The 27497-nt window shown below is 37.7% G+C and overlaps 1 protein-coding gene across 1 annotated transcript in view; it reads right to left on the reverse strand.

The window, feature by feature from the left end:
- The window catches only part of KCNH5 (potassium voltage-gated channel subfamily H member 5), a gene marked incomplete at its 3' end in the record, with an annotated part of 258189 nt that overhangs the window by 201310 nt on the left and 29382 nt on the right, over window positions 1–27497 (reverse strand). Inside the window, exons 4-6 of the mRNA XM_079769588.1 lie at window positions 23085–23213; window positions 14851–14966; window positions 9638–10030 (exon numbers count right to left, since the gene is read on the reverse strand). Of these exons, the coding sequence (XP_079625714.1) occupies window positions 9638–10030; window positions 14851–14966; window positions 23085–23213 (638 nt within the window). The remainder of the gene's footprint in view (window positions 1–9637; window positions 10031–14850; window positions 14967–23084; window positions 23214–27497) is intronic.

Here is a 27497-nt window from a genome sequence, read left to right on the forward strand (position 1 = left end):
AAATATATATATATGTGTGTGTGTGTGTGTGTGTGTGTGTGTGTGTGTGTGTGTGTGTGTATTAGAGAATAAGAATATTATGGAAAGGAACTCGTGAAAAGAGAGGTTAACATGGTGGCCAAAGGATAATGCTATATTATCTACAAGAAGGAGACACTTAGATAAAAATCTAACTATGTACAAGATGTATATGAGGAAAACTACAAAACTCTGATGAGAGAAATCAAAGAACTAAATAAATGGAGTGATGTCTCATGTTCATAGACAGAAATACTCAATTTAGCAAAATGTCAGTTCTTCTCAACTTGATCTATAGCTACAACAAGCAAGTTATTTTGCGTTTAGTGATAAGATAATTCTAGAGTTTATATGGAGAGGCAAAAATTGTGAAGAGTAGCCAACACAATACTGAAGGAGAAGAAAGTCAGAGGACAGACAGTACCTGACTTCAACATTTGTTATAAAGCTAAAGTGATCAAGACAGTAAGGTATCAGTGAAAGAATAGACAAATCGATCAGTGGAACAGAATACAGAGCCCAGAAATAGACCCCTATAAATATAGTCAACTAATCTTTGACAAAGGAGTAAATGCAATACAATGGAGCAAAGAAAGTCTTACAGCAAAAGGTGCTGGAATAATTAGACATCCAAATGCAAAAAAAAGAAAAAAAGATGAATACAGTCATAGACTTTAAACCCTTCATGAAAAATAACTCAATATGGATAATAAACCTAAATGTAAAACAAAAAAATATATAAAACATTTAGAAGATAACATGGGAGAAAATCTAGGTGACCTTGGGTATGACAATTATATTTCAGATATAACACCAAAGGCACAATCCATAAGAGAAAAAAATTAATAAACTGGCCTTCATTAAAATTTAAAACCCTGTTTTGTGAAAGACACTGTCAAGAAAATAAGCCTGTCCAGCATGGTTGAGTGTCAACCTATGAACCAGGAGGTCACAGTTCAATTCCTAGTCAGGGCACATGCCGCGGCTGCGGGCTCAATCCCCAGTGTGGGGTGTGCAGGAGGCAGCCGATAAATGATTCTCTCTCATAATTGACATTTCTATTTCTCTCTCTCCTTTCTTCTCTAAAAGCAATAAAAATATATTTAAAAAAGAAAATGAGAAGACAAGCCAAGACTGGGAGAAAATATTTGCAAAAGATATATCTGATAAAGGGCTATTACACAAAATATACAAAGAGCTAAAACTTGACAATAGGAAAATTAACAACATAATTACAAAATGAGCAAAAGATCTAAACAGACACATGACCAAATACAATATTCATGGCAAATAAACATATGAAAATATGTCCAACTTTATATATCATTAGGGAATTACAAATTAAAACAGCAGTGAGATATCACTACACATCTATTACAATGGCCAAAATCCAGACACTGGCAACATCAAATGCTGGTGAGGATGTGGGCCAATAGGAACTCTCATTCATTGCTTATGGAATACAAAATGGCACACCCATTTTGAAAGATACTTTGGCAGTTTCTGAACATATTCTTACCATATGATCCAGCAAATGTGCTTCCTGATATTTACCCAAATGAATTGATAACTTATGCCCACACAAAATCTGCACACAGATATTTATAGCAACTTATTCATAGCTACTACAACTTGAAAGCAATTAAGATATCCTTCAGTAGGTAATTGGATGAACAAACTGAACAAATTATGGTACATTCAGACAATGAAGTATTATTCAGTAGTTTTTCTTTTTAATGAGTTCATAACCATGAAAAGACATGGAAGAATCTTAAATGCATATTACTAAGTGAGGAAGCTAATCTGAAAAGGTTACATACTGTATGATTCCAACTATATGACATTCTGGAAAAGGAAGAACAATGGAGACAGTAAAAGGATCAGGTGGTTCTAAGGGTTCGGGGGACAAAGAATCAATAAGTAGAACACAGATGATTTTTAGGGCAATGAAAGTACTCTGTACATTACTATAATACTGGATACATATCATTATGCACTTGTCAAAACCCAAAGAATATACAACACCAATGTAAACTATGTACTTTGGATGATAATGATGTGCCAATGTAGGTTCAATTGTAATAAATGTGGTGGAGGATGTTGATAATGAGGGAGGTTACGCATGTATGGGGGCAATCTCTATATGGGAAGTCTCTATACTTTGCTCTTAATTTTGCTGTGATCCTAAAATTGCCCTTAAATATAAAGTTTCTTACCAGCTAGGCAAACACACTGATAAGAAAATCAATCAATTCCAAGGTGGACTGGGCAGTGTTTCTAAGGATTTAATAAGATTAAAACTAGAGCCCTAACTGGTTTAGCTCAGTGGATAGAGCATCGGCCTGCGGACTAAAGGGTCCCAGGTTCGATTCCGGTCAAGGGCATGTACCTTGGTTGTGGGCACATTCCCAGTAGGGGGTGTGCAGGAGTCAGCTGATGTTTCTCTCTCATTGATGTTTCTAACTCTCTATCCTCTCCCTTCCTCTCTGTAAAAAATCAATAAAATATATATTTTTAAAAAGATTAAAACTAGAAACACTAAAAAAATTACATAATTCCTACCTATACCACTCCAACATTATTTTTATTTATCTATAGGCTTTAGTGGGAAAAATGGCAATCAAATTGTATTGAATGGCAATTTCTAACACGCTATTTTTGAAAGAGGGTCTAAGATTCAATAAAAGAGACAAAAAGAGATTCTAGACTGACAAAAGTCATTAAAATCTACAAGCATAATTAGCTGCTTTGAGTTCCAATTCTTATTTTGATTATTAGATAAGAAATAAAAATGTACAATGTAAACATAAATGCTAAAATGAAGTGATGCAGGTAGACACTTGACCAGAATAATTCATTTAAAATTTCTAAAATTATTAATAAGCCACTCAGAGAAACACAAATACCACATGATCTCACTTATATGTGGAATCTAATGAACAAAAAAACTGACAAACATAATAGAAACAGAGGTATGGACATATGGAACAGACCAACAGCTGTTAGAGGGGAGGTGGGAAGGGGGACTGGATGAAAGAAGGTGAGGGATTAGCCAGAGAATATATAAAGTGTTCCCCAAAAATGTATACACACACTTTGAATAATTATAAAGGCAATGTTTATTAAAATACATTTCATTTTCAAAACTGAGCTATCAGCTGTTAAAGTGTGTAAGCATTTTGGGGGAGACACCCTGTATATGCATAACCCATAGATCACAGACAATAGTGTGGTATTGGTGAGAGGGAAGAGAAAGCAAGGGCTGAGTGTAGATGGACAAAGAGCGGTGAGGAGGATGAGCACATCTATAATAGTGTAAATTATTTTTTAAAAGAAAATTACTTCCCATAAACTTATCTGAAAATTAGAAATATTTTTATATATTTCCACTCTGCAGTCACTGACTCATTTATTTTGCCTCCTGAAACAATGCATGAGTTATGTTTTTCCCAGCTGCCACTTGTACTGACCTAGTTTGTCATGTTTACCACTTACAGATACCACTCATTGTCCTCTGAATTCCCCATAGTATGTTTCCTAAGTTCAATTATGCTACCAAACAGCGTGTTACCTGCAGCTTCCCATCTTCTTCTGATGTTCTCTAATTCGGCTCTCCCTCCCCTCCCAGAAATCACGCTTTCTGGACTTCCCAGAGCTGTCCAAATGCACGCCACGAGGCAGCTTGTTTCTATGGCTTGGATGCATAGTAACAACATCTTTTACCCTGTTATGGTTTCAAGGAAATCTGCATTACTTCTTTTCAAACAGAATGCTTTTCTTTAATGGACGCTGTCTTCCCTGCCTCCCAGTTCTCTTTTTTTTTAAATCACATATCCAGTTCATGAATTCCTGGTAAATCAAATTACCTTCAGCGAGCACAGCAATTGAGACAGTCTTGAAAATAAAGAGTGCTATTAAAAGGCCTCTAAGTCATTGTGGACCTGCATCATGTTAAAGGATCAAACTGTGATTTTCAGACTTGCCTTTTCCCAAGCCACCATTAGCTCACTTCCTCACTGCTAAGTTCTAGTTTGTTTTATGTCATTGTACAATTTCCTAAACCTTGCTGACACTTCATTGCTTAAAGTCAGTGAGTCACCACTAAGCACTCAGAGCAAAGGAAGGATCACCAAGGAGATGGACCACATTCGGCACCATCACAGGGCTTATAATCAAGCTGAAGAAAGAAACATATAGAAATGAAATAATAATACTCCTCAGACAGGAAGAATTCTACAAGCAAAATTCATTCATGTCTCTCCCCCCATTTATTCCTTATAATTACCTTGTGATATAAGTCAGGCAGGCATTCCTTCTCTTTTTTTACAGTTAGGACTGACAGCCAGAGAAACCATTCACAACAAATATGTCCTGGAGAAGGCATAAACCCAGATCACCAGACAATTGGTACAGTGCTCATGAACACACATAAAGCAACAAAACAAAAGTAATTTTAAGATAGGAATGTACATGTACGCGAGTAAAGATAAAAGATGGTGAAGATATTCATTAGAGTTGCTTGGGAATAATGTCAGAAGGCTTCCTTTAAGAAGCATGTTCCAGAAAATTGGATATTATATGATAGATAATGAAGAGGCAGCCTACAGGAACTGAACTAAAAATAGAAGGCCAAAAATATATAAAATTATATCAGCAAAGAAACTGGTAGACATGTGGATAACACTAAATAAATGCTGTAATTAAATAAGACAATCCTATCTAATAATAGACAAATATGCAAATTGACCACACCTCCGACACACCCATAAGCCATGCCCACATGCCACACCCACCATCCAATCAGAGCGAGTATGCAAATTAACCCAAACCAAGATGGCTACAGCCACAGAGAGCAAGGTTTCCTAGGTAACAGAGGAAGCCAAGCTTTCTGCCTGCCCTTGCCAGGCCTAAGCCTCCACTCAAGCTACAAAGTTTCAATTATAGAAGGTAAACAAATTCAAACAAATGGCGGCAGAATGGAGCTTGAGAGAGCAGGCCAGGGTTGCCGCCGGCAACAGGGGAAGCAAAGCTTGCTGCACACCCTGGCCGGGCCCACCCGCTTAAGGAAACAGAGTTTCAATTATAACCCCAACACAAATGGCTACCGGCCTCGGAGGGAACCCCAGGCTTGGCTCCACTCCAGGCTACAAAGTTTCAATTGTAGAAGGAAAATAAATTCCAGATACCAGGGCCTCCCCTGGGGTTGCCAGGGGGCGTGGCCGGCCTGCAAACCACCACAGGCCCCTCGCTCAGGCCGCCCCACACCCCAAGGGAACCCCCACCTGATCCAGGACGCCCTTCAGGGCAAACCAGCTGGTCCCCACCCCTGTACCAGGCCTCTATCCTATCTAATAAAAGAGTAATATGCAGATTGATCATCACTGCAACACACAATATAGCTGCCCCCATGTGGTCAAAGATCCTGCCCCCATGTGGACACAAGATGGCCACCACAAGATGGCCAGCAGGAGAGGGCAGTTGAGAGGGACCAAGCCTGCAAGGGAGGGCAGTTGGAGGTGATCAACCCTGCAGGAGAGGGCAGTTAGGGGTGACCAGGCCGGCAGAGGAGGGAAGTTGGGGGCAACCAGGCTGATAGCGGAGTGGTTAGGGGGTGATCAGGCTGGCAGGCAGAAGTGGTTAGGGGCAATCAGAAAGGCAGGAAGGCAAGCAGTTGGGAGCCAGCAGTCCTGGATTGAGAGAGGGATGTCCGACTGCCCGTTTAGGCCCGATCCCGGGATCGGGCCTAAATGGGCAGTCGGACATCCCTCAAGGGGTCCCATATTGGAGAGGGTACAGGCTGGGCTGAAGGACAACCCCCCTCCATGCACGAATTTCGTGCACCGGGCCTCTAGTAATATAATAACTAAAAAGAGAAAGTTAAAAACTATGTGGAACCAAAGTACAAAACAATAATAATTTGAAAGATTAGAAAATGAACAGAGGTCTTTGAATTATTGAGGAGAAGAGAAAAGACAACAATAAGTCAAATATTGATGTGAAAATACTGATCCTGATGTTAAGAGTAATCAATTAGAAAAACTTCCAAACCAGTGGGGAGACCCAGGAGATTAAAGAAAACTTCAATCAACCCAAAAGATAGAAGAAAACTACAATAAAAAACACAGAGAAAAGCAAAGAAAAAGCAGTTTAAAATAGAAAATAATATACCCTATAAGTAAATTAAAGTGTAATTCATCTCAGTAAATTTACATAGATAAAATTTGCCAATTAGGAAGATGTTCAAAATCTATAGACTGTTTATGAAAAATACAGCTACAGTATAATAATCCAGAATAATAAAAAGTTAAAGGCTAGAAATATATACCAAATTGAATTTAGCTTTAATAGTATCAACCAATAGACCTTAAGCAAAAAAAGAAAAGGAGAAAAGAAAACATTATTAGGTACAAAGAAACTTAGAAAATAATATTGAGGATACCTCCCAGAACATATAGCAAAAAGATAAAATATTGAGAAATAGGAAAGGGGAACAAAAAACAAGGAAATTAGAGGACTAGTAGTCCAGTAGGTACAATATCCAAATAAAAGGATTGCTGGAAGAAAAAAAATAAACCTGAGAAAAAGGGGGAGAAGGTGAAGAACATAAGAAAAAATCAAGACATGCTCTTTCCAGATTGAAAAGGCTGCCCAGTCAGTGCTCAGGAAAACTAATGAAAATGGACCCACACTAAGGCATTTCATGAGTAAGTTACAGCTCTGGGACAGAAAAGATACACCAAACTTTTAGAAACAGAAAATAGGTCATGTGTAAAGGATCAGAAATCACAATGGCTTCGAGTTGCTTATCAGAATTATTAGAAGGTAGACTGCAGTGGCATTATGACTTTCAAAATTCTGAAGAGAAATGATCTCTAGCCTGGAATATTATAGCTAGCCAAACTGTCAATATGATGGGACGGTAGAAAGAAGAGATATTTGCTCAAGAAAACGATGTTGATAGAATATTGTTTTCATTATTATAATAAGGAGAGATTTTGACAATTGATAGAGAGATTAGTGACAAGCAAATGATAAAAACAGACAGTTAGCAACTCTCAGGAAAATGGAAAGTACAAAAAAGGAAAAGTAACCAGAGCATTATAGCTGCAATTTATCTATAAGTAGCATATTTGTAGTCTTAATGATATAAACACCTAATATTTATTGAACCAAACGGATAAATCTATATTGTGAGAAGGGGGTGATGAAAATAGTGCATGTATATAGTAAGGACGGGGCGGGGGGGAGGTTAAAACCTCAAATTCCATAGTGAGGAGTCGAAGACAAGACCTAAAGCTGAAAAGCCAAGAGGTAGGTACATAATCTTACTGTTTGGTGACATGGAAGCAAATTATAAAAGAATCCTCCGAACAATTTAAAGTGGCTTCCTCTAGCTTCTGCTCTTTTATAAAACCAAATATTGCCAATTATTCTTCATATATTCTACCAATTTATACTCCCTGGAGCAATGTATGAGAGTGCCCACACCATCACTTTATCAACTCAGGTCCCCTGGGAGTGATGCCAAGTCAGGGTTAGATGTGCACGGATTTTACTGAAATAAATGCCTGGGAAGGATAAAGCGAGGAGGGAGGACCACAGTGCAGTTCTGACACCTGTAAGAAGGGGATGAATGATTGGGTAGCAACAGCCTCGGACTACTGTACCTGTAAAGGGGAAGTCCAGAGCAAAAACTGCTCAATAGGGAGTTCTACAATGATCAGGAATAGAGGGGTTATAATATTACCCCCATCCTTAGCCACTGGGGAAATTCCTAGCCTTGGGGAAATGTGGCTGCAGTGTGTGATCAGAAAATGCAGCAGCTGTCCTCAACTGTGCTCAGTGGTGTGTTGGTAAATGATGAACAACCGGTTCTACAGCAAGTTAAAAAAAGTTCTGTATTTGTAGCATTTGCAGCTTTCTGGGTGTAAATACTCCACTCTGGGCAGTTTCAAGCCACCAGTGTGCCAGTGTGATGACTCACTGAATGCTGAGTTTGAAAGCTGCTAACCACTGGCTTTCCCAAACCAGAGCCGGATCCAGCAGGACACTAGCTGTGCTCCACGCAGCAGTTTTCCTGCAGGGAGATCTGAGCAGGGCACCTCCTTAGGCACAGTACTCACCAGCCTCAGCCTCGTGTGTTAGCAGCTACTTGATCTTAACAATGTGATTGCTAAAAATAGTATGTCGGTGGCATGTGTCGTTTTACTTTGTATTTTCCTTCATATGAATGAGGCTGAGGACCTTCTGATGTATTTATATATTATACCAAATGCATTTATTATGTAATGTATTTAATGTATTTTCTTTCCTATGAATTGAATCAATCCTTTGATTATTGTATCGAAATCTTTATGTCTATGTTCTAAATAACTGAAATCTGAGTGTATTAATTTTAATGTATTAATCCATTTAGTGAGTTTAATATAAATTCTGTTTATTATCCCCTTATCACAAGATTAACATTTCAAAACCAATTCCTCGAAACCCTTTCCAGAAGGTAAATAGGAAAGAAATAAATGTACCTTTAATTGCTTGATATAGGTAAAATCCCTAATTAGGAAATAAATTACTATGATTTCTTTTTCACCATAATTTTTAAACTAACAATTACATGTACAGTATCAAAATATAATGTCTATATGTAACATTCAGGCAAATAGGTTTTTAAATATACTTAAAGTTGATTGAAAATAGAAAAATTTATGGGGAGGAAAGTCACTGAAGAAAAGTTTAGATCTACCTCCCAACACACATAGAACAACAACAGCAACAACAACATAGTGGAGAATTTTCCATTTGACAGTCTTCAAGGACAGTATAGAATCTTCAGGGAAATTAAGTTTGTGATATCATTATGAACACATTTTAATAACAGATATATTCTATATTGGCTCATTTATGTATTATTAGTTGAGATGACTGGTTGCATTGCATTAGCTTGGTGTAGCAAGTTGAAATTATCCACTATTAAATTAGAGGCTAAGAAACTCCGGATGAAATTGTTTTAAAATATACATGTTTCAAGTATTTTTGTTGTGCGGATAACACTGAATTAGCAGAATCTCCAATTAGACAAGATATCAGAAGACATCTAGTACAGTCTCTCACTAAAAATAAACTTAGATACAGTTACAGCAAAAGCTATAAAGAAATCAAAAAGGCAAAAATTCAAGAACTGCTTTGCCACAAAAGTTTTCTTCTTATGTTAATCCAACCACTGCTACTACATATATATCTAGTATATATGGTAACAAAAGAGCTATGGATGTATGGAGTTTTAAAAGGCTACAGTTTTTTCAAGTAAATACATGTATTTAATTAACTTTCAATCAATTATCTAGCTCATGAACTGTATTTGACGCCAATGTTGCTGTTTTTCTTCTGCTCCACCTCTTCCAACCACAGCCTCCAATTCTCCCAACCACAACTTCCAACCTCAGCCATTTTCCTAGTTATTAGTCTTTTCAACCAGAAATCAGGTGGGAAAAGCAGGTAAAAGTTAATTGGTAGCTAAAAAGAAGTTTTTATTATCTACAAGTTCCTTTTATCTTAATTTTCTCAAAACATGATCCACAGTGCTAAAAAAAAAGAGAGAGATAGAGAGAGAGAAACTTACCTCATCCACATTTTCAAAGGCATTGATGATGTCATAAGGTAAACAAGACAACAGATCGATCACAAACCAAGTTTTTAAGTAGTTCATCCTTATCAGCTTGGGGTCAGAAATGACCTCTCCACCAGGTCCCACAAAGGTCGTGTGAAAATTTAAAACAATATCAACCAAAAAAATAACGTCCACCACACTGTCCAGCACCAACCAGGCTATGTTGTTCTGCTTCGTTTTGAAGGAAACATTGTAAGGAACCATAATGGCGGTGTAGAAGGTAAGGATTAAAATCACCCAATCCCAAGTAGTTTTAAAAGCACAATAGTGTAAAATAATGTGTGGTGGCGTCTTTGGCGCTTCTTGCTTATACTGAGGAAGGATATCTGATCCCAGCTGAAGAACCTAAAAGAGAGGAAATGCACATATAAATAATGTGGACATCTTTGCACAGTCAGTAATGAATTCAAGCTTACTGGCAGTCAAACCACAGCCCATTATCATGACTTCTGGTTTCAAGGCCAGTCACACCCTATAATTCCATCTCCTTCTTCTCCTGAGTTTTACCAAAGTTTGTTCAAAGGAATTCATCCCAAGTCCAATCCTTCTACCAAAGTTGATCTGACTGCTGCTCCATCCGTCTTTTTCTCCAGTGGCCAATTGTTGATGCACAAATTTTGGCACCATATACAGAGGGTAAGAGACCGAATAAAGAGGCAGACCACTCCAGATGGTAGGTGACAGTTTTAATAAGCAAGGGAACTTCTGCACAAGGCTTATCTTGGGTGACTGCAGATGAGTAGATCTCTACACCCACCTACCAGAATCTTGAAAGTTTACATGTAGACCTGCACTGGGCTCAGTCATGCATGCTCTACTGATGGGCTTAACACAGAGCTCTCTCAAGATTATGTCCTTGAAAATGGCTCCCACTGTGGGAAGGGTGGACAGAGCATACATTCCAAGGACAGGGGAAGGGGACCAATTGCCCACGTCTAGCTCAAGGGTCAAACAGCGATCACTTCCTCTCAATGGCCTCCTCCAACACCAACACTGACCCACGGCATTGCTGGACATCCATTTCTGGGAGTGCCTTCTATACACTCACTTGGCAAGCATGCCTGGAATCACATGTGTCTCACTGACTGTCCAACAGTTATTTGGGTGACTCGCTGTTATCCATTCTTCACACATCTTAAGCACCTCAGGGAGCATAACTTTAATTCTGATGGCCTTGCTGAACCCTATGTTGGTGATGTTGTTGAGTGGGACTCAGCAAGGGCCCTAATGACTGGCACAGTGATATCATGGTTAAAAATGTTATAGCCTATCTTTTCTTTTTCTCCCTTCAATCAAGACTTAAAGAATACTGTGTTTCCTATCCAGATATAAATTCCCTTTAGGGAAAAGAACGCTAAATATTCAAGTTTGCTTCTCCATACCTTTTTGACAAATGAAAAATTATTCAGTGCAAGGTTCTATGAACCTTGACTTACTTTGATTAGGCCTAAGTAAAGACACACACAAAAAAGCAAAGGACAGACCAAGGGTGGAGGTCTGGGCAGCCTTGGGCATGGTAACAGGATTTAGCATTGCTTTCCAGAACCTGGAATTTGGAAATTGTGAAAAGGAGTTGAAGCTCATTTCTTCCTTCTACTATTAATAGAAATTCAAACATCCCATAGAGCTCTAACAGTGTTGTGGGCCCTACATGCTTTGCTAACAGACAGACAAATCCACCCTGCTCGGTACCCAGGAATAGTGTAGGATGTCTCCTCTAGAGATGGAATGGGATCACTCCTAAGTTCAGTATTCCTTAAATCTGGTTATAAACTAGAATCATCTGAAGAAATTTAAAAGCACAGTATACTCATACCTAGACCCCACCCCAGAAAATAATTGTTAATCTTGCATGGGTTTTCAGGACCTTTTTAGGTGATTATAATTTACAGTCCAATGTAAACCATTATCTTCTATTTCTTTAGACATTCATAACCCCATTCTTCAGACAGTGACTTGCATATATAAAGTGATTCCAAAATGCTATGAAGAGAGGGAAGAGGAGAAAAAAGAAGAGGAAGAGGGAAAAGAGAATGGCAACAACAATTAAATGGTTATGTGCTTAAGCTTTGATCTTTCTCACGTACAGAGCACTACTTTAACCTTTTGCACTCGGATGTCGAGTGTGACTCGACATGGTTAGCATTAGAATAAAGGAAAGGAGAAAAAAGCAAGCGAGTGCAAAGGGTTAATCTTAATTCCCTTATTGGGGCTTTTTTATAAACCAGTTCAATAACAACTCTATTTTCATTTGTACTTTCCTAAGCAATAAGCCTTAGGTGGAGGGTAGATAAAATAAAGTTTTCTGGTGTATTTTTGTACCAATACAGATACATTCTTTCTCTCTGAATTATCTGAGTGTTCACTCTTATTGAGTCAGGACCATGGACAGTGGTATGTTTGCCTCTACCCAGTATAAAAGGGAGAAGCTGAAGCCAATCAGCAGGAATGTCAGTGCATGTAGAAAATTGGTGCATTGCCTACATGGAGACCAGGATCCCTGAAACTGGAGATCAGCTCCAAATTTAGAGGTCCCGGTGGAGTTAAGACAACATTTAAATGTCTTGGGGAAAGTAAAACAGCTGTTGAAATTCAACAGCAAGTCCAAATACTCTGGTTGAGCAAATTATAAGATCCTGAGAACACCTGGAAAGACAATATCCTTGTGCTAACTTGGTGCTTGTTCTGGGTCAGTCTTTAGAGATCTAACTAAATATATTGAGAACCTTGTTTTTCTTGTATGTTCTCTGAAACCAAGGCTAAGTCCTGACAGAAAGTAGTTTTGTATCTGAATCAGGTTTGTGAATTAGGGATGACTGATAAAGAAACTAACAATAATCAAAAAAGCAAAGAAAAAAAAAATCAGATAAGAAGAAACTGGAATGAGAGTTCCTCAAAAATAAAAGTAAAAATTATAAGCTATCAATGTAAGAGAAACTTTCCACTTGATGTAGAGAAGAGGAAAAAAACAATCATGAGTAATTTGGGTGTTAATGTAGAAAATTTTCCTCTTCATGGTCCCTTTCCTCTTGTTCTTGCCCAATGTGTTAACAAAAAAAAAAAAAAAGAAAGAAAGAAAGCTCTAAATAGGGTGTATTTAAGACCCAGAAAGAATCACGACTATAAAAGTCAGCAGCCACAGAAACAAGCTCCTACACTTCAGCTTGATTTGTAGAAAGAAACAGACAACTCAAGGCAAAAAAAAAAGAAAGTTGCTTCAAAAACAAGTAGTTCTTAGTAACAAGCATTATTGAACAGAAAGTTATATCTAATTATCTACTTTAAATCTTGTACCAATTGCATATCATCTTTTTTTTAATATTGTGATGATTATTATTAGTTAATACTTAGTGCTAAGTCTTATTTGGGCTTTTATAAACATGTCCGCTCATAAAAGTATGACTCTCTCCCAAAGCTAACTGGTCTATTTAGAGCATAAAACAGTACAAGTCCCTCTGTTAGCTATGGTCCGAGAACAATGGCAGAACCCCTCAAATTCAAGGAACACACTTAATTCCTAACCCTCTCCAAACCAAACTAATATCTTCAGCTAGTGAAGAAAGTTACTCCAGTGCACTTCAACTCGCCTTTCTCCAGCAGAACAAACTGATGAACACATGCATTTAATTTCTCTTTTCTCAGTTATCTCAGAATATTTTGTGAATCCCCAGTAAGTGCTCAGCATAGTTTTGGTACCTTGACCAGCTTTTTGACATCATTCATATCAGAAAGACAAATGAAGATTACAGAAGACACGAGAACAATAAAGCTTTGAGCTGCCTCGGAGTTCTGTGCTCATTCCTTTTCTCTCTGGTTTCAATACACTGACTCTGGGTAACATGGCCTAATACTTGGCTTTAACAGCCATATCTGTGAAGATGACACTGAGGCCTTCAATGCAAACCCAAATATCCCTCTGGGACCTGACCCATAAGTCTCCACTCAGATTTCCTGTCAGGCACTTCAAACTCAATATGTTCAAAACTGAACTCATTATCATTACCTCCAAACCTTCTCTTCCTCCTCTTATATTTACCATTCTATTAGCCAACAGCACTATCTACCTAGTTGTCCACACTAAAAACACAGAGTTGACCTGGACTCATCCCCTTATTTCACATTCAATTCTAACCTATCAACAAACATGTTGACTCTGATCTTGATGTGTCTGCAATCTGCCCACTTCTGCTTCTATTTCCCTTGATGAAAGTCATGGTCATCCCGGCTGAATGTCCACTAGAAACTCTTAACTGGTTTCCCTATCTACTCATTCATCACAGAGCCACCAGGTCAAGCAGGGGTTCTTAAACATTTTTGTGCCATGGATCTCTTTGAGCAATCTGGTGAAATCTATGGGCCTCTTCTTAGAATAACTTTTTTAAATTAATGCAATAAAAACATGGGATTACAAAGGAAACCATTGGGACCAATCTCCCATTAAGAGATTTCTCTGTAGGATGAATGCAATCATGTCACTTCCCTGGCAGATGGGACACCAACCACCACTGTTTCACTATATGCCACTTTAACCTTTCCTTCCCCACCTAACTTCACCCACACTAAAGTCACTCTCAAAGTCATCATACTATCTCTTATTGAGCCTTTGTATATGCTGGCCTCTCTGGCAGAAATAACCTTCTTTACCTGCCTCTTATATTTTTCCTTCAAGATTCACTCAACCCCGGTATCATCTCACTCAGGTAGCCCTCTCCAGAGCCCCGCATGTACTCCCACTGCACCTGTCATAATATTTATCACATCCTATTACTGGATTCCTCTGTTAGGTTTTTAGCTCCTTAATGAGAGAGCGCATTGCTTATTTCATACCTACATCCTTTGCAGAGTACCAAGTACAGAGCAAACCCTCAATACGTGTGTGCTGCATCCATAAATGGATGAATGCAAGAACTCCCTATCTCATTTGCTCAAAGGACACCTCACACTCCACAGACATCACCTGGGATGTTATGAACTGCTTTCTAATTTCAAAAGTAGGAGAAAATAAAAAGAAATATCTGAAATTTCTATAACTCTGTAAAGGAAAAATAAATTATCAGATAAGCATTTGTAAAATAATAGCCACAAATATCAATACTGAATCATTTGGGAGGGGGGTAATGTACCACCACCACCACCTTGGAAAGCAAAGTAAGTTTCACACTTACTTCAGCTAATCTTGAATGCTTGTGGACCACCTCTGTTTTATTCATTGGCGTGAGCTGCTGCAAAACACTTCGGCTATTTGTCAAAGCCCGTGTCAATCGGGCAAATTTGGTCCAACCTTAAAAATAAGAAGAGAACGTCTCAGTTTTTCACACATAAGCAACATTCTTGATAATATTCAAATGATCTCAGAAATAGCATAACATCCAGAACTAATGACAAGTATCAACCAAAAGTATTTTACTTCTATATAGACTCATCATATATTTCAAGTGTGGCTGTAAAATAATAAGTAATTTTTATGTGTGATCTTTGTGTTTTGCTCACATCTATAATACAGTCCCAGTAGCCAACATGGCTCTGTCCACAAAATTCTGTACTCCCATTGCATTATATAGGGTTGGTTTTGCTTTGTTGGATAAAAGTGACAAGAATGTCTTTAGATAATAGTAACTATATGTTGGCAAAATATGTGTTCAAATATTTCCTTGTGGTCACTTTTCTTTCTTACATCAACTGATTACTATAATTGCACTGAATATTTTTAGAAACTTCCAAGTCAATCTTATACTTATTGAACTTTCATATTTCTAAGTCAGGTGATGTTATACCCCTTGGTACATCTGAGTATTGGATTAAAAGACCAGCCTATTTTCATACTCTGTGTATAATGTTTACCCAGAAAATATTTTGGAAAAAACATTGAGGATATACTGAAGGAATACGTTCAATGACACATGGAAGAATACAAATTACCAAATGGTATGTGTTCCCCCATTTCCTAGGTTTAGGGCTTTTTTTTGTAATCCTCATTCTTAAATAGTCATCATTTTTCTCGAGACCCCTTTACCAGCTGCCTTGCCTCACTTTCAGCAGATTACCTCATCAAATAAGTTACTGAAGAAACATAAGCTATAAGAAACATGACCGTGTTCCAGTTCCCTTCCATCCCTCCACCTCTACACTCACCCACATGACACTGATTCTTGCCTAAACTTTATCATCTCAGAAAATTAGGCATTTGCTCATTCCTGATCATTCATATGTTCTATTCATGTACATATCAGTGGTTTCTGTAGGAAGCAGTTATAGGGTTAAGCCTCGGACTGACCTGTGGCAGGGTCACAAACAAGTTCATTTGGAGGGCAGACCCCTCCCAGCATAATTAAGCCTGATCCTGTAACTGATCCCTAGATCTTTCCTGGGTAGCTAGTGGGCTGTGGGAGGGGCAGCAAGTGCTGCCAAAACAAGTGAAACTTACAAGAACATTGTTAATTGCCTTGTTTGTCCCTGAGTATAAATAAAGCCTCAGCTGTGCAGTCTGGATCTGTTCTGTGGCCTCAGCCAGGCACAGAAAGATCCACCCAGTCCCAGCTTTCAAATCTATCTCTGTGTCTCCTCTCTTTATTTCTAATATTTCTCAATCCCTGCCCGCCTCCACTTAGAACCGGTTCGTTCATCTCTCTTTCTGCGCGGGACGCAGAAAAGGGAGATCCCCGCCATGTCTGGCCCCCGCCTCATCAGGCCCCCGCAGGTTTCTAGATTTTTCACTATCACAAACAATGTCTCAGTGAATTTCCTTAGGCCTATCCTTCTGTGCTCTTGGACACATCTAGAAACGCCTATGTTATTAGCTAAATTAGTTCATTTGATCTGTCACCAACCCCCACTGTACAAACTTTGAAAAAGTTGAGCAGCCACACTGTCTAGGTCAGAGGAAAAAAAACACATCAGCAGTTCTAACTTCTCCCAGAGATACATTTACTGATCTCACCTTTACAGAGACCTAACTGTGTGACTGATTATTCAGCACAGTTCGCTGATGTTACTTAGACGTGGTCGATACAGGATAATGTGAACAGACAGATGAATATGAAGAGCCTAATAGTTGCTCTGTAAGTTGTTCATGGTATTATGAGAACATTTGTTCTCCTAAAAGCTCAGGATGCCAACTCCTTCTTAATAAAACATTAGTTTAGCTCTATTGGGTTGCAATTAACCTCTATGTCATGGACTGCTTAATCTTAAAAATAAAAGGAAGTTGCAGAAGCAGTTAAATCAATCTACTGGACTGCAACACAAGATTCTAATCCATAAGAAAAAAGCTTAGGTAAACAATTATACTCTTGGCCAAAGAGACTACATGGTATAATTACTCATATTTCATCTGTTGTTTCCTCTCTAAAGAAAATCATTGGCTTCCCACAGGGGAAAGTTGCTATTTTTTCCCTTATTTTCATCCTACAGAAAATTTTTTGCCTCAATTACTGGCATTATTGGCACAAAGATGCCATAACTATTTGGCACAGGACATTTCACACTCTAAGTGTCTTGGCAATTTTGGAATCTGTATACTATACAGTATAAATGGGCAGAGATTTGAGCCATCTCTTTTAGAACACATATGGCTAATCAACAGAATGGATTTCTTGGCTGTAATTTTTCCCCTTTGTATTATTATAAATGATGTACTGAGTACCACTGACTGATTACCTGAGCAACAGTTCCAAGACCTCAATACCAGGAACAAAAGATAACAAAAACACTTTGCCCCCTTGTATTATTATCAGTAAATTCTGTTGATTTAAAACAGTACAATTCTGTCAGAACCAATGTATTCTCAACTTGTGTTTTTTGTGGGTTTTTTTGGTTTGGGTTGTTTTTTTGTTGTTGTTTTGTTTTGTTTGTTAAAAAGAAGAGCAGGGGGGAAATACCATTAAGGTGAAAAATTTGTAGGGAAAAATGGACATCTTTAAACCCAAACAATAAGTTTCCACTGGAAAGAATGAGTCAGCAGAGTGCCATAGAGATGATATGGGATTGGAAATCAGTCAGACTTTGGGTGTCAGGACCTTCAACAGTAAAATGAGATAAGAGCAGTAGTTTCCAGAATTATAGAAATGCGTGATAAAAACTATGAAGTTCCTGCCACATGTTAACTACTTCATCCAAACTGCTTTCCTTCCCCTCCAATGGTTTTTGCTACCATCCATCATGGTATAAATCAAAGGTTTTGCTGACATCACTCAGTGCCATTCATTTTAAAGGCAAAAATCAACCAAGCATGAAGTTTTTGGTGATCATAAAATTCATTTTGAAGAAGAGCTATACTCAAATTAGTTGGCTGCTGTCAGTTTATAGTTACTATCCCAGATACCATTGAGAAATAAAATTCAGATTTAGCCAGTGTACTCAAGTCTTTCAACCATACATTTCTTGGTAAAAATACCAGAAGTAGGAGATTGATGTAAATCCAATCAATTTTGGCAAAACCTCAACAGAATTGGGGCCTTGTTCCAATCACTGGCACCTTTTCATAATAAGAAGGTAAAACATCCTTGCTCTGGGATTAAAAGTTGCATTCTAGTTTGCCAGTATGTGGATTCACTTGTCTTTCTGCATTCCAAAACACTGTTTCCTATATCCAAGGCAAATGCTCTCAACCTACTCTCTTGCAAGCATCCTCAGTTCCCTGACCTTCTGATCCTGCTCCCTGATCCCTGAGCTCCCTGATTCTTTTCCTCTTACTCACCTGACCAAATTCTAACTCTGGTTAAATCCAACTCTTCACCTACTTCTATATCTGTACACCTTTGACCTAACATGGGTGTAGTAAAACACATAACTATGTTCACAGATCCTAGTGAAACTCAAGACCACTGGCCTCAAGTAGACATTAGTGCTGCTCAGCAAACCTGATAGATTGCCTTTTGCCCACTCTCTCCTCCACACTCACAGATTACTATTCATACCTACTCCTCTCTCCTCACACCTTTAACACTTCCTCACCTCCTTCCCCATCTTTGCTCTCAATTGATAATCATGAATCCTACATTACTGAGAAAATACAATCAGAAGAAAACTTCCACTTTATACATATGTTTGTCTGTCCCACCTATTAGGATATGAGGGAAGGAACTCTGTATTTCCAGGACCTAGAATAGTGCTTGCCCCATACTGTGTGCTCGACTTGTACTTTGGGTTTTTTTAATGAACAAAATAGATAAACAAGGAAAATAAAATAGTCCTAAAAGAGTCATGAAAAGGCTCATGTTAACACATTGCGGACCAGTAGTTTTATTGCTAGCTTTACCCAATGGCCAGATAACTTTCTATTGAACGAGTACAAAAAAATGTTTTACATAAATGTTAAAGGCATGCTTTAAAAATTAAATACCCATTGCATTTTGAAGTTATTTATTACATGTTCTTACAAGCTAATATCTTCTTAAAGAATTCTCGTGATTGGCCACAAGCCTTAGAACAGAAAACACAAGAATTCTTGTGATCTATCCACAATATGTTAAGTAACTCTGTTTAACCCAAGGCTGAATGAAAAGTAAATCTTGTCTCCAACCTCAATTCTTTAGCCCCAAATCATTTTGATATTATGGTCTTATCACAAAATCTCATTTCCCGAAAGTTCCATGGTCCCCTTGACTCAACTTAAAAGGTTGAAAGATACAAATTTTTGCCTACGTTTCAAAACTTGCTTTCGTATACTGCTAGTTTTATAGCATTGGTAGGATGATTACTTCATGGCATAAATATTTTATCTCTATTGAATTCTTCATATTAAATTTATAACTCGCATGAATAATAGAAAGTTACTCATATACACCATTCATAGTTACCTTGTGCAATACTTTTTTCAGCAATCTGTTATGTATTTGAAAGATGTGGAGGAGTCTCAAAATAAACGTCTATTCAAAATAAGCTCTTCCTCTACAAATTCTGGCACTAGAAAGAGATAGTTGAATCCTTTCCACAATGGGGTCAGATTTTTTCCTATAGAATCTAATTTGCATGTGTATCAAGCACTTAGTTCAAAATCAAGTGATCTGTGTTGTCTGGAGTTTATTCATTTTTTGTAAGAATGGATTATGCATTCTAAGAGACTGTACCTGACAAAGAACTCTGTGATCCTGATGTGCAAATGCAGAGATGAAGGTGGAGGCAGGAAAATGGAGACGCATTAATTTGAAAAATAAAATTCAACCCTTAATATTAATACCCTTTCCCCAATGTCATCAGAAAATGCTGCCAACTTTCATTTTCCATAGATAGGCTACAAAGTTACTGGCACCACCTTTAATGTTCAGCAGATCAAAACTGTGAGAAAGTAGTATACTCATTTTGGCCAACATTAGCTGTGCCATGACACCACTTGATGTAAATTAGAGAAAACAATAGGTATCATCAGCTCTTAGTTGTAGGTTTTTCATAGACAGTCCCTTCTCAAATTGATGAAGTTCCTCTCCATTCCTACTTCACTAAGAGTTTTTATCATGAATGGGTGTTCGGTTTTGTCAAATGTTTTTTCTTTTTTTTTTTTCTTTTTTTTTTAATATATTTTATTGATTTTCCACAGAGAGGAAGGGAGAGGGATAGAGAGCTAGAAACATCGATGAGAGAGAAACATCGACCAGCTGCCTCCTGCACACCCCCCACGGGGGATGTGCCCGCAACCAATGTACATGCCCTTGACCGGAATCGAACCTGGGACCTTTCAGTCCACAGACCGACGCTCTATCCACTGAGCCAAACCAGTTTCGGCTCAAATGCTTTTTCTATGCAAACTGATATGATCATGTTTCTTCTTTAGCTTGTTGATATAGTGAATTACAATGATTGATTTTTAAATGTTGAACCAGCTTTGCATATGTGGACTAAACCCCACTTGGTCATTGTATGTAATTCTTTTAATACATTGTTGTATTCTATTTTGTTGAGGATTTTTGCATCTATATCCATGAGAAATTTTGGTCTGTAATTTTCCTTTCTTGTAATATCTTTTTCTGAGTTTGGTGTGAGGGTAGTGCTGGCCTCATAGAATGAGAAGAGTTCTCGCTACTTCTATTTTCTGGAAGAGACCATGAATTTGACAGTAACACCATCTGCACCAGGTGTTTTCTTGTTTTGGAAGTTTATTAATTTATTTAATAGCTATAGGACAATTCAGGTTATTGCCCCTAGTGTGAGTTCTGGTAGTTTGTATCTTCAATGAATTGTCCCATTTTAACTAAATTACTAATGTGGTGGCTGTAGAGTTGTTCAAAGTATTTTTTTTTAATCTTTATTGCTGAAAGTATTACATATGCCCCCGTTCTTCCCCATCCTAGCAGACCCCCCCACACACCCATTTTTTTTTGCAATGCTTTAATGTCCATGGATGGCCCTCTTTAATTTCTGATATTAGTAATTTATGCCTTCTCCATTTTTCTTGGTTAGCCTAGCTAGAGGTTCGTTAACTTTAATAACCTCCTCAAAGAATCAGCTTTAGATTGTAGTGACTTTATCTAATGTTTTTCTGATTTCTATTTCATTGATTTCTGCTCTAAGATTTACTATCTTCAGCTTGTTTTGACTTAAGTTGCTCTTCTTTGGCTTACTTTTTTAAGGTGGAAGCTTAGGTCATTAATTTTATATCTTTCTACTTTTCTAATATTTGCATATAATGTTATAAATTTCCCTTTAAGCACCGCTTTTACTGCATCCCACATATTTGATAAGTTGTGTTTTATTTTCCTTTAGTTCAAAATATTTTTCTGATTTATTTTAAGGCTTCTTCTTTGACCCATGGTCTATTTAAAAATGTATTAATTTCCAAACATTTGAAATTTTCTAGCTATCTTTCTGTTACTGATTTCTTACTTAATTCCATTGTTGTCTAAGAATATACTTTGTAAGATTTCTATTCTTTTAAATTTATCAAGGTATGTTTTATGGCCAGAATGGGATCTACCTAATGAATGCTCTATTTAAGCTTGAGAAGAACAGGTATCCTGCTGCTATTGGATGGAGCACTTTGATTTTTCAAACAAACAAATGAGCATTAATTAGAAAATTATTCCATTAGAAGACTATTATATTAAAAATAATATTTAAATTTATCCTAAACTTCCTAGCCACTGGGTATATGAGTAAAAGCATAGGAACAGGTAGGACAGGTCCAAATGTGAATGCTTTATTCATTCTTCCAGGAGATGACTTAATATACACATTTTCAGAAATTCAAAAGTGAATTGATTTATATCATGCTTTTAATTATTTGCACATTGTAAAATTTTCCTTGAAATTTGATACTAACCAGAAACTGAGCAGCTATAGCAATATACATGTGATTTTATCTGCAGGAAATAAGTGTAATGCAATTTCTCTACAGTTATGATTACAGTTGAAAAGATTAAAGCTTTTATGCCAGTTTTTTAAGATGTAAGAAAAGGCAATGTTTGCCAAATGCAAAAAGGAAGACATTTAATTTTTAGTCTTCTAAGAGATTATTAAAAATATTGCATAAAAACTTTTCCTAAGGGTTTTTAAATTCTTCATTTATGACACCAATTTCTAATTTAAACATAATTGAAGAGAATAAAATGAGAGCAAAAGGGAGTAAAAGCCCATGCCACTGACTACTGTTTTCTATAGCAGTCTCTCTGAATGTAGTCATTAAGACTCCAATGAGAATGTTTTCATTTTCTAGCCACTCTCTTGATAACAAAATTGTTCTTTACACAATCTAGCAACATCTACCCAAGAGAATCTACAACAACCCAATTTTTAAAAGGTGAAAAGTAGCCCTAACCAGTTTGGCTCAGTGGATAAAGTGTTGGCCTGTGGACTGAAGGGTCCTGGGTTCGATTCCTGTCAAGGGCACATGTCTGGGTTGCAGGCTTGATCCCCAGTAGGGGGCATGCAGGAGGCAGCTGATCAATGATTCTCTCTCATCGTTGATGTTTCTATCTCTCTCTCTCTCCCTCTCCCTTCCTCTCTGAAATCAATAAAAATATATATTTTTTAAAATAAATAAAAGGTGAAAAGTAACCTGAAAAAGTCAATTAATAAAACTCTAATCAATTTTGCTAAAATTAATCAATTGTGTTCCAGTAAGATTTCACCCAAGCCATCCCACAAGTTATAATTTTTGTTTCTAAAACTCACCATGTTATAAGTTGCTGAAACTCCCATTACATCAATCCTAAATTAATAATGTTCTGAGAAATCTCTTATGTCTTTTTTCAATTCCCCTTATTATAAGTAACTGTTATCTCAACTTACTATTGCCATTCAAAAATATGATTGAAAAATGATCCAGACAATGACTAGTATGAATGTGTAAGAGTCATGGAGTACAATGTTAGTTTTGAGTTCAACCAATAGATTTTGTTAAGATGATAATAACAATAATATATTTAAAAGCCTAATTCTTAAGTGTAGTAATTCCTTTGAAAATTACCTTTTGTGGAGTCATCCTCTATTGGCTGTTTGAACAATGTAATATCCTTGAAAGTGCATAGAAACAAGACCACCTTTTCATGTTCATTTCTTATTGGTGCAATTTGCATATAAAACCAAACAGGAGTTCCTGGAAGAGAAAGAAAGGACAACAGTGTGACAAAGCCTCAGCAATGACTTGGTCCCCTGCCTTTCCCCTTCCTTCAGCTGCCAACTGCTATGCCAGGAATTAGCAACAATACAATAGTATTTTAATTGCTAAAAAGGATTCAAGAAAACTTTAATTTTGTATCAACTACCAGTTGCTCAAAAATTAATAAACAGAAGGAAATAGCTAAAAAACATATATGCATGGGGAAGGCCTGGGGTGGGGCAGGAGTTGGGTGGAGCGGGGGCAAAAAGGGAGAAAATGGGAGACATCTGTAATATTGTCAACAATAAAAATAATGACATTAAATTAAATAATTTAAAAAGAATATATGCATATCCCATGGACACAGATAATAATGTGGTAAAAGCCAAGGTAGGGGTTGGCAGGGGAGGGTAGAGGTGGACAAAGGGGGAGAAGAGGACTTCTGCAATAATGTCAACACTAAAAAAATTTTAATAAAATAATAATAATAATAAATTTATTATTTTTCAATGCAAAATATTAAAACTTGAAAGCAAAGCCCAGGGTGTCTTTTCACAATGCGGGAGCACAAAGGCAGTCTCGCTACTGAAGTGACACGAGCATCACCTTTAGGCCTGGCTCCCTACACCACTGCTGCTCTGACCAGCTTCCTTTAGAGCAGTGGTTCTCAACCTTTCTAATGCCGCGACCCTTTAATACAGTTCCTCACGTCGCGACCCACAGGTTGAGAACCGCTGCTGTAGAGCCTAAGACCATCGGAAAACTCAGATATTTACATTACGATTCATTAACAGTAGCAAAATTACAGTTATGAAGTAGCAACGAAAATAATTTTATGGTTGGGGGTCACCACAACATGAGGAACTGTATTAAAGGGTCGCGGCGTTAGGAAGGTTGAGAACCACTGCTTTAGAGGGTCTCACCAAGGGCGCCCACTCCCAAGGGCTTCTCCTTGTCACTTTGAGAAGTGCTTCCACTTGACTTCAACAGTCATACCTGATGCTCTGGTAAGTATTCCTCTGGGAGGAACATCTGAAATGCCGGGATAGACTTCTAAGATAGCTCTATGGCTTTGACTGTACCCCCACATCACAGACACTAAGGCTGGTGTATGCAGAGCTCTACCTGACGCCTTTAAAATGATGGTAAAGGGGAAAAAATTGTCCCCAGCCCTTGAGAACCTCAGGTGTCTTTATGAGCCACTGTTTGCTACCTCCCTCCCTCAAAGCAGGAGGCTGGACTCTCACCAGGTTGTTCCAACAGTGGCTCTTGCAGACTACAGAGGACAGTTTCATGGCTTAAGTTCTGGACAAATCAGAACTGGCATTCTGTCAAATAAATATCTGAAGACAAGAGAAATGACTTCAAAGGAGTAATTGTCCATTAAACAATAAAACACTGAAGAAATGTTCCATCAGAATCAAAAAGACTTATTTTCCATCATGTTTGCTCTAAGCCACAATGCAGTAAAGCCTCCCCAAATACTCTACCTTAAAGATATGAAAGCCTTTGTCAGGTGTGAGGTGAAGTACAGGTGAACTGTGCAGCTATAAATAAATAGTCTCTAGGTGAGACTTAATAGCCTGTTAGTGGCTACCAATGAAAACCAAATAAGAAGCACCACCATACTGTGGCAAAAAAAAAAAAAAAAAAGAAAGGAAGGAAGAAATCAACTACATAATAATGTCACCATAAAAGGGAGTTTGCCATTTAGACAAGAAGTTCAAGAAGTCAGAGAATCTCCCCAGCTGGTTAGAGTGTCGGCCTACAGACTGAAGCGTCCCAGGTTTAATGCCATCAGGCATATACCTCAGTTACAGGCTCAGTTGGGGCACCTGCAGAAAGGAAGCAAGCAATCGATGTGACTCACACCCATGTTTCTCTGTCTCTCCCCCTCTCTTCCACTCTCTCTAAAAATCAGTGGGGAAAAAAATATCCTCGGTTGAGAATTAACAAACAAAAAGAAGTCAGAGAATTAGAGAGGAGATTTCTATGGGAATATTCAGTTTAGACAACCAGGTTCTTGGCAACACCAGGAGGCCGATGAAAGGACATGGTCCCTTCCAAAATGACTACAGGATGAGACAGGGATCTCAGAAACAATTACACCATCTTCCAGAGAGGCTTGTTCTTTGTTTTTGGATTCGGATTTTACACAATGTGTCTGGGAACTGTGAGTGACATGCAGTTTTACAAACCACCAGCCCCAGACACCAGAGATACATGGCCTATGGCTGTTACAACACAGTGAGCTTGAGGCAGCAGGGTCATACACAGAGGGAAAGGGGCATTAAAGGTAAGCTGTTTTCCAAGGTCTGTTGGAAATCTGAACAGAAAGAGATGACGTTACAGCTCGTATCTATGAAAACAGCAACAATTCAAATTGTGGTACAGAGTCAGCTATTTTTTTAAATTGCTTTCAGATATCATGGTGGATGTTTTTCAAGTTGAAGTACAGGTCATGCTTCTGCAAGCAGGCTGAGTACTTGCTGAGTGGCTGTTGAAATACCCATATTCAGAATTTGAGGGGGTATCTGGGAGGGCCAAGCAGAGGCCTTATAGCTGCTGGAAGGTCAAGGCAGAGCCCTGGCATTGGTTATTGGGAATGAACCAGATATCACAGTCCTGCCCTTTGTGTAGACAGAAAGAGCCATGTTCAGTCATCATCTCAGAGCCACTGTTTCTTTTCCAACAGTAGAAACAGCCCCCTGCTAATCAGAGCCATGGGCCTAAAGAATAGAGGTTGCAAACTGAAATGTCAATCGTGACACATGTTAAATAGGGTACCTCAATCTCCTCACTGGCAAAATGGTCTTTAACCTAATTATTTAATGGAAGTAATGGGAGGCATTGGCATTCAGGCATTCCCAAAGCAGTTTTCTACAGACATGTGACTTTTCCTTTTAACATTTTTAAAAGTCACACGAATACACTCTTTTTAGTTGATATTCAAAAGCTTCAGCTAACTATTTACAAGATTTTTTAAAGCTGCTTTTAAGTATGGTAGAACTCCATTATAATATATGGATAGTATCTTCCCTTCATATTAAAGGGGAAAAACTCAATGCATATGCTGCGCAGATGAGAGGAGCTTTAATCTACAGTGCAATGGGCTCTGTATCTTACTAGCTCTAAGCAGAAATCTAAACATACATAGATACTTATCTGAAAAGAACCAGACAAGCCTGAACAAAGGTCAGATAATTATTTCAAGCCATTAAAGTAAAGCAAACTATCTAAACCACCTCAAAAGGAGACTTTTGGAAATGCAAAATTCGATTCATTGCTCATATGATTTAAATGATATAAACAAACAGGATTTCCACTGAGGTATTTTTGAGAAATTCAGAAACTATGAACTTGCCTCTGATGTTTTAAAATCAGGCAAAGATTTGTTTATTTTGCTTAAATGTCAGAGTGAGGTAATATGAAATATTCTTAAATTATTTGCTAAACTTGAGACATATCTAAGTCATTTAAGAGACAATACTATAATAAAATGAAAGGGTATTGGAGCATAAGAATCTACTACAAATTGTCAATATGTATTTGGACCTGGTGGGGAAAAAAAAGAACAGAAAACAACTGACATTTCTCTTGAAGAAGACAGAGCTGATCATTCACAATGGATTGTTTTCTAGGTTACAAGCCAATAGACATTTGGGTATGACTTCAGAGAGAAATACCTCTCAGCCTTGATTCTAAAATGAAATATAAGATGTTAAGACATTCCCTAGGTAAAATCACTAAAGACTAATGTTCCCATTACCAAGTGCACTACTGTGAAGCAATAACTATGGTTGTGGTTATCCCTATGCTGGTCTGTTAATTAAAAAAAGAGAACCTAAGTTCAGTTCCAAATAGTCCACAGAGAACAAATGTTTGAGATAAAATGGAGAGAATAAATTATGCTCCACAAGATCCAACAGACACAGAGCATGGAGCAAGTATTTCCTGTTGAAGTTAGAATGTGTCCCATGGTCTCTATTTCCACTGAAGATAATAATTGGCTTTGCTATCATGTACTATTAACACTAAATAAATGAATCCATCTTATGAAGTGACTGTTCATTTTAAAACAGAAAAATCAACTTGCGGAAGTAGCAAAAAGGAATAAAAGTAAATAACTATTCAAAGAAAATGAATTAGAAGGGAGTCTTGGCTGACGAATGTCCTACTCAGTTTTTGTTGTTGTTGTTGTTGTTGTTGTTGTTGTTGTTGTTGTTGTTTTGTGGGGTCTTTTTTTGGGGGGGAGGGTTTGGCTTCTTCCTCCAAACTCTG

The sequence above is a fragment of the Cnephaeus nilssonii genome, assembly GCF_951640355.1.
Source record: "Cnephaeus nilssonii genome assembly, chromosome: 4".
Lineage (NCBI taxonomy): Eukaryota > Metazoa > Chordata > Mammalia > Chiroptera > Vespertilionidae > Cnephaeus > Cnephaeus nilssonii.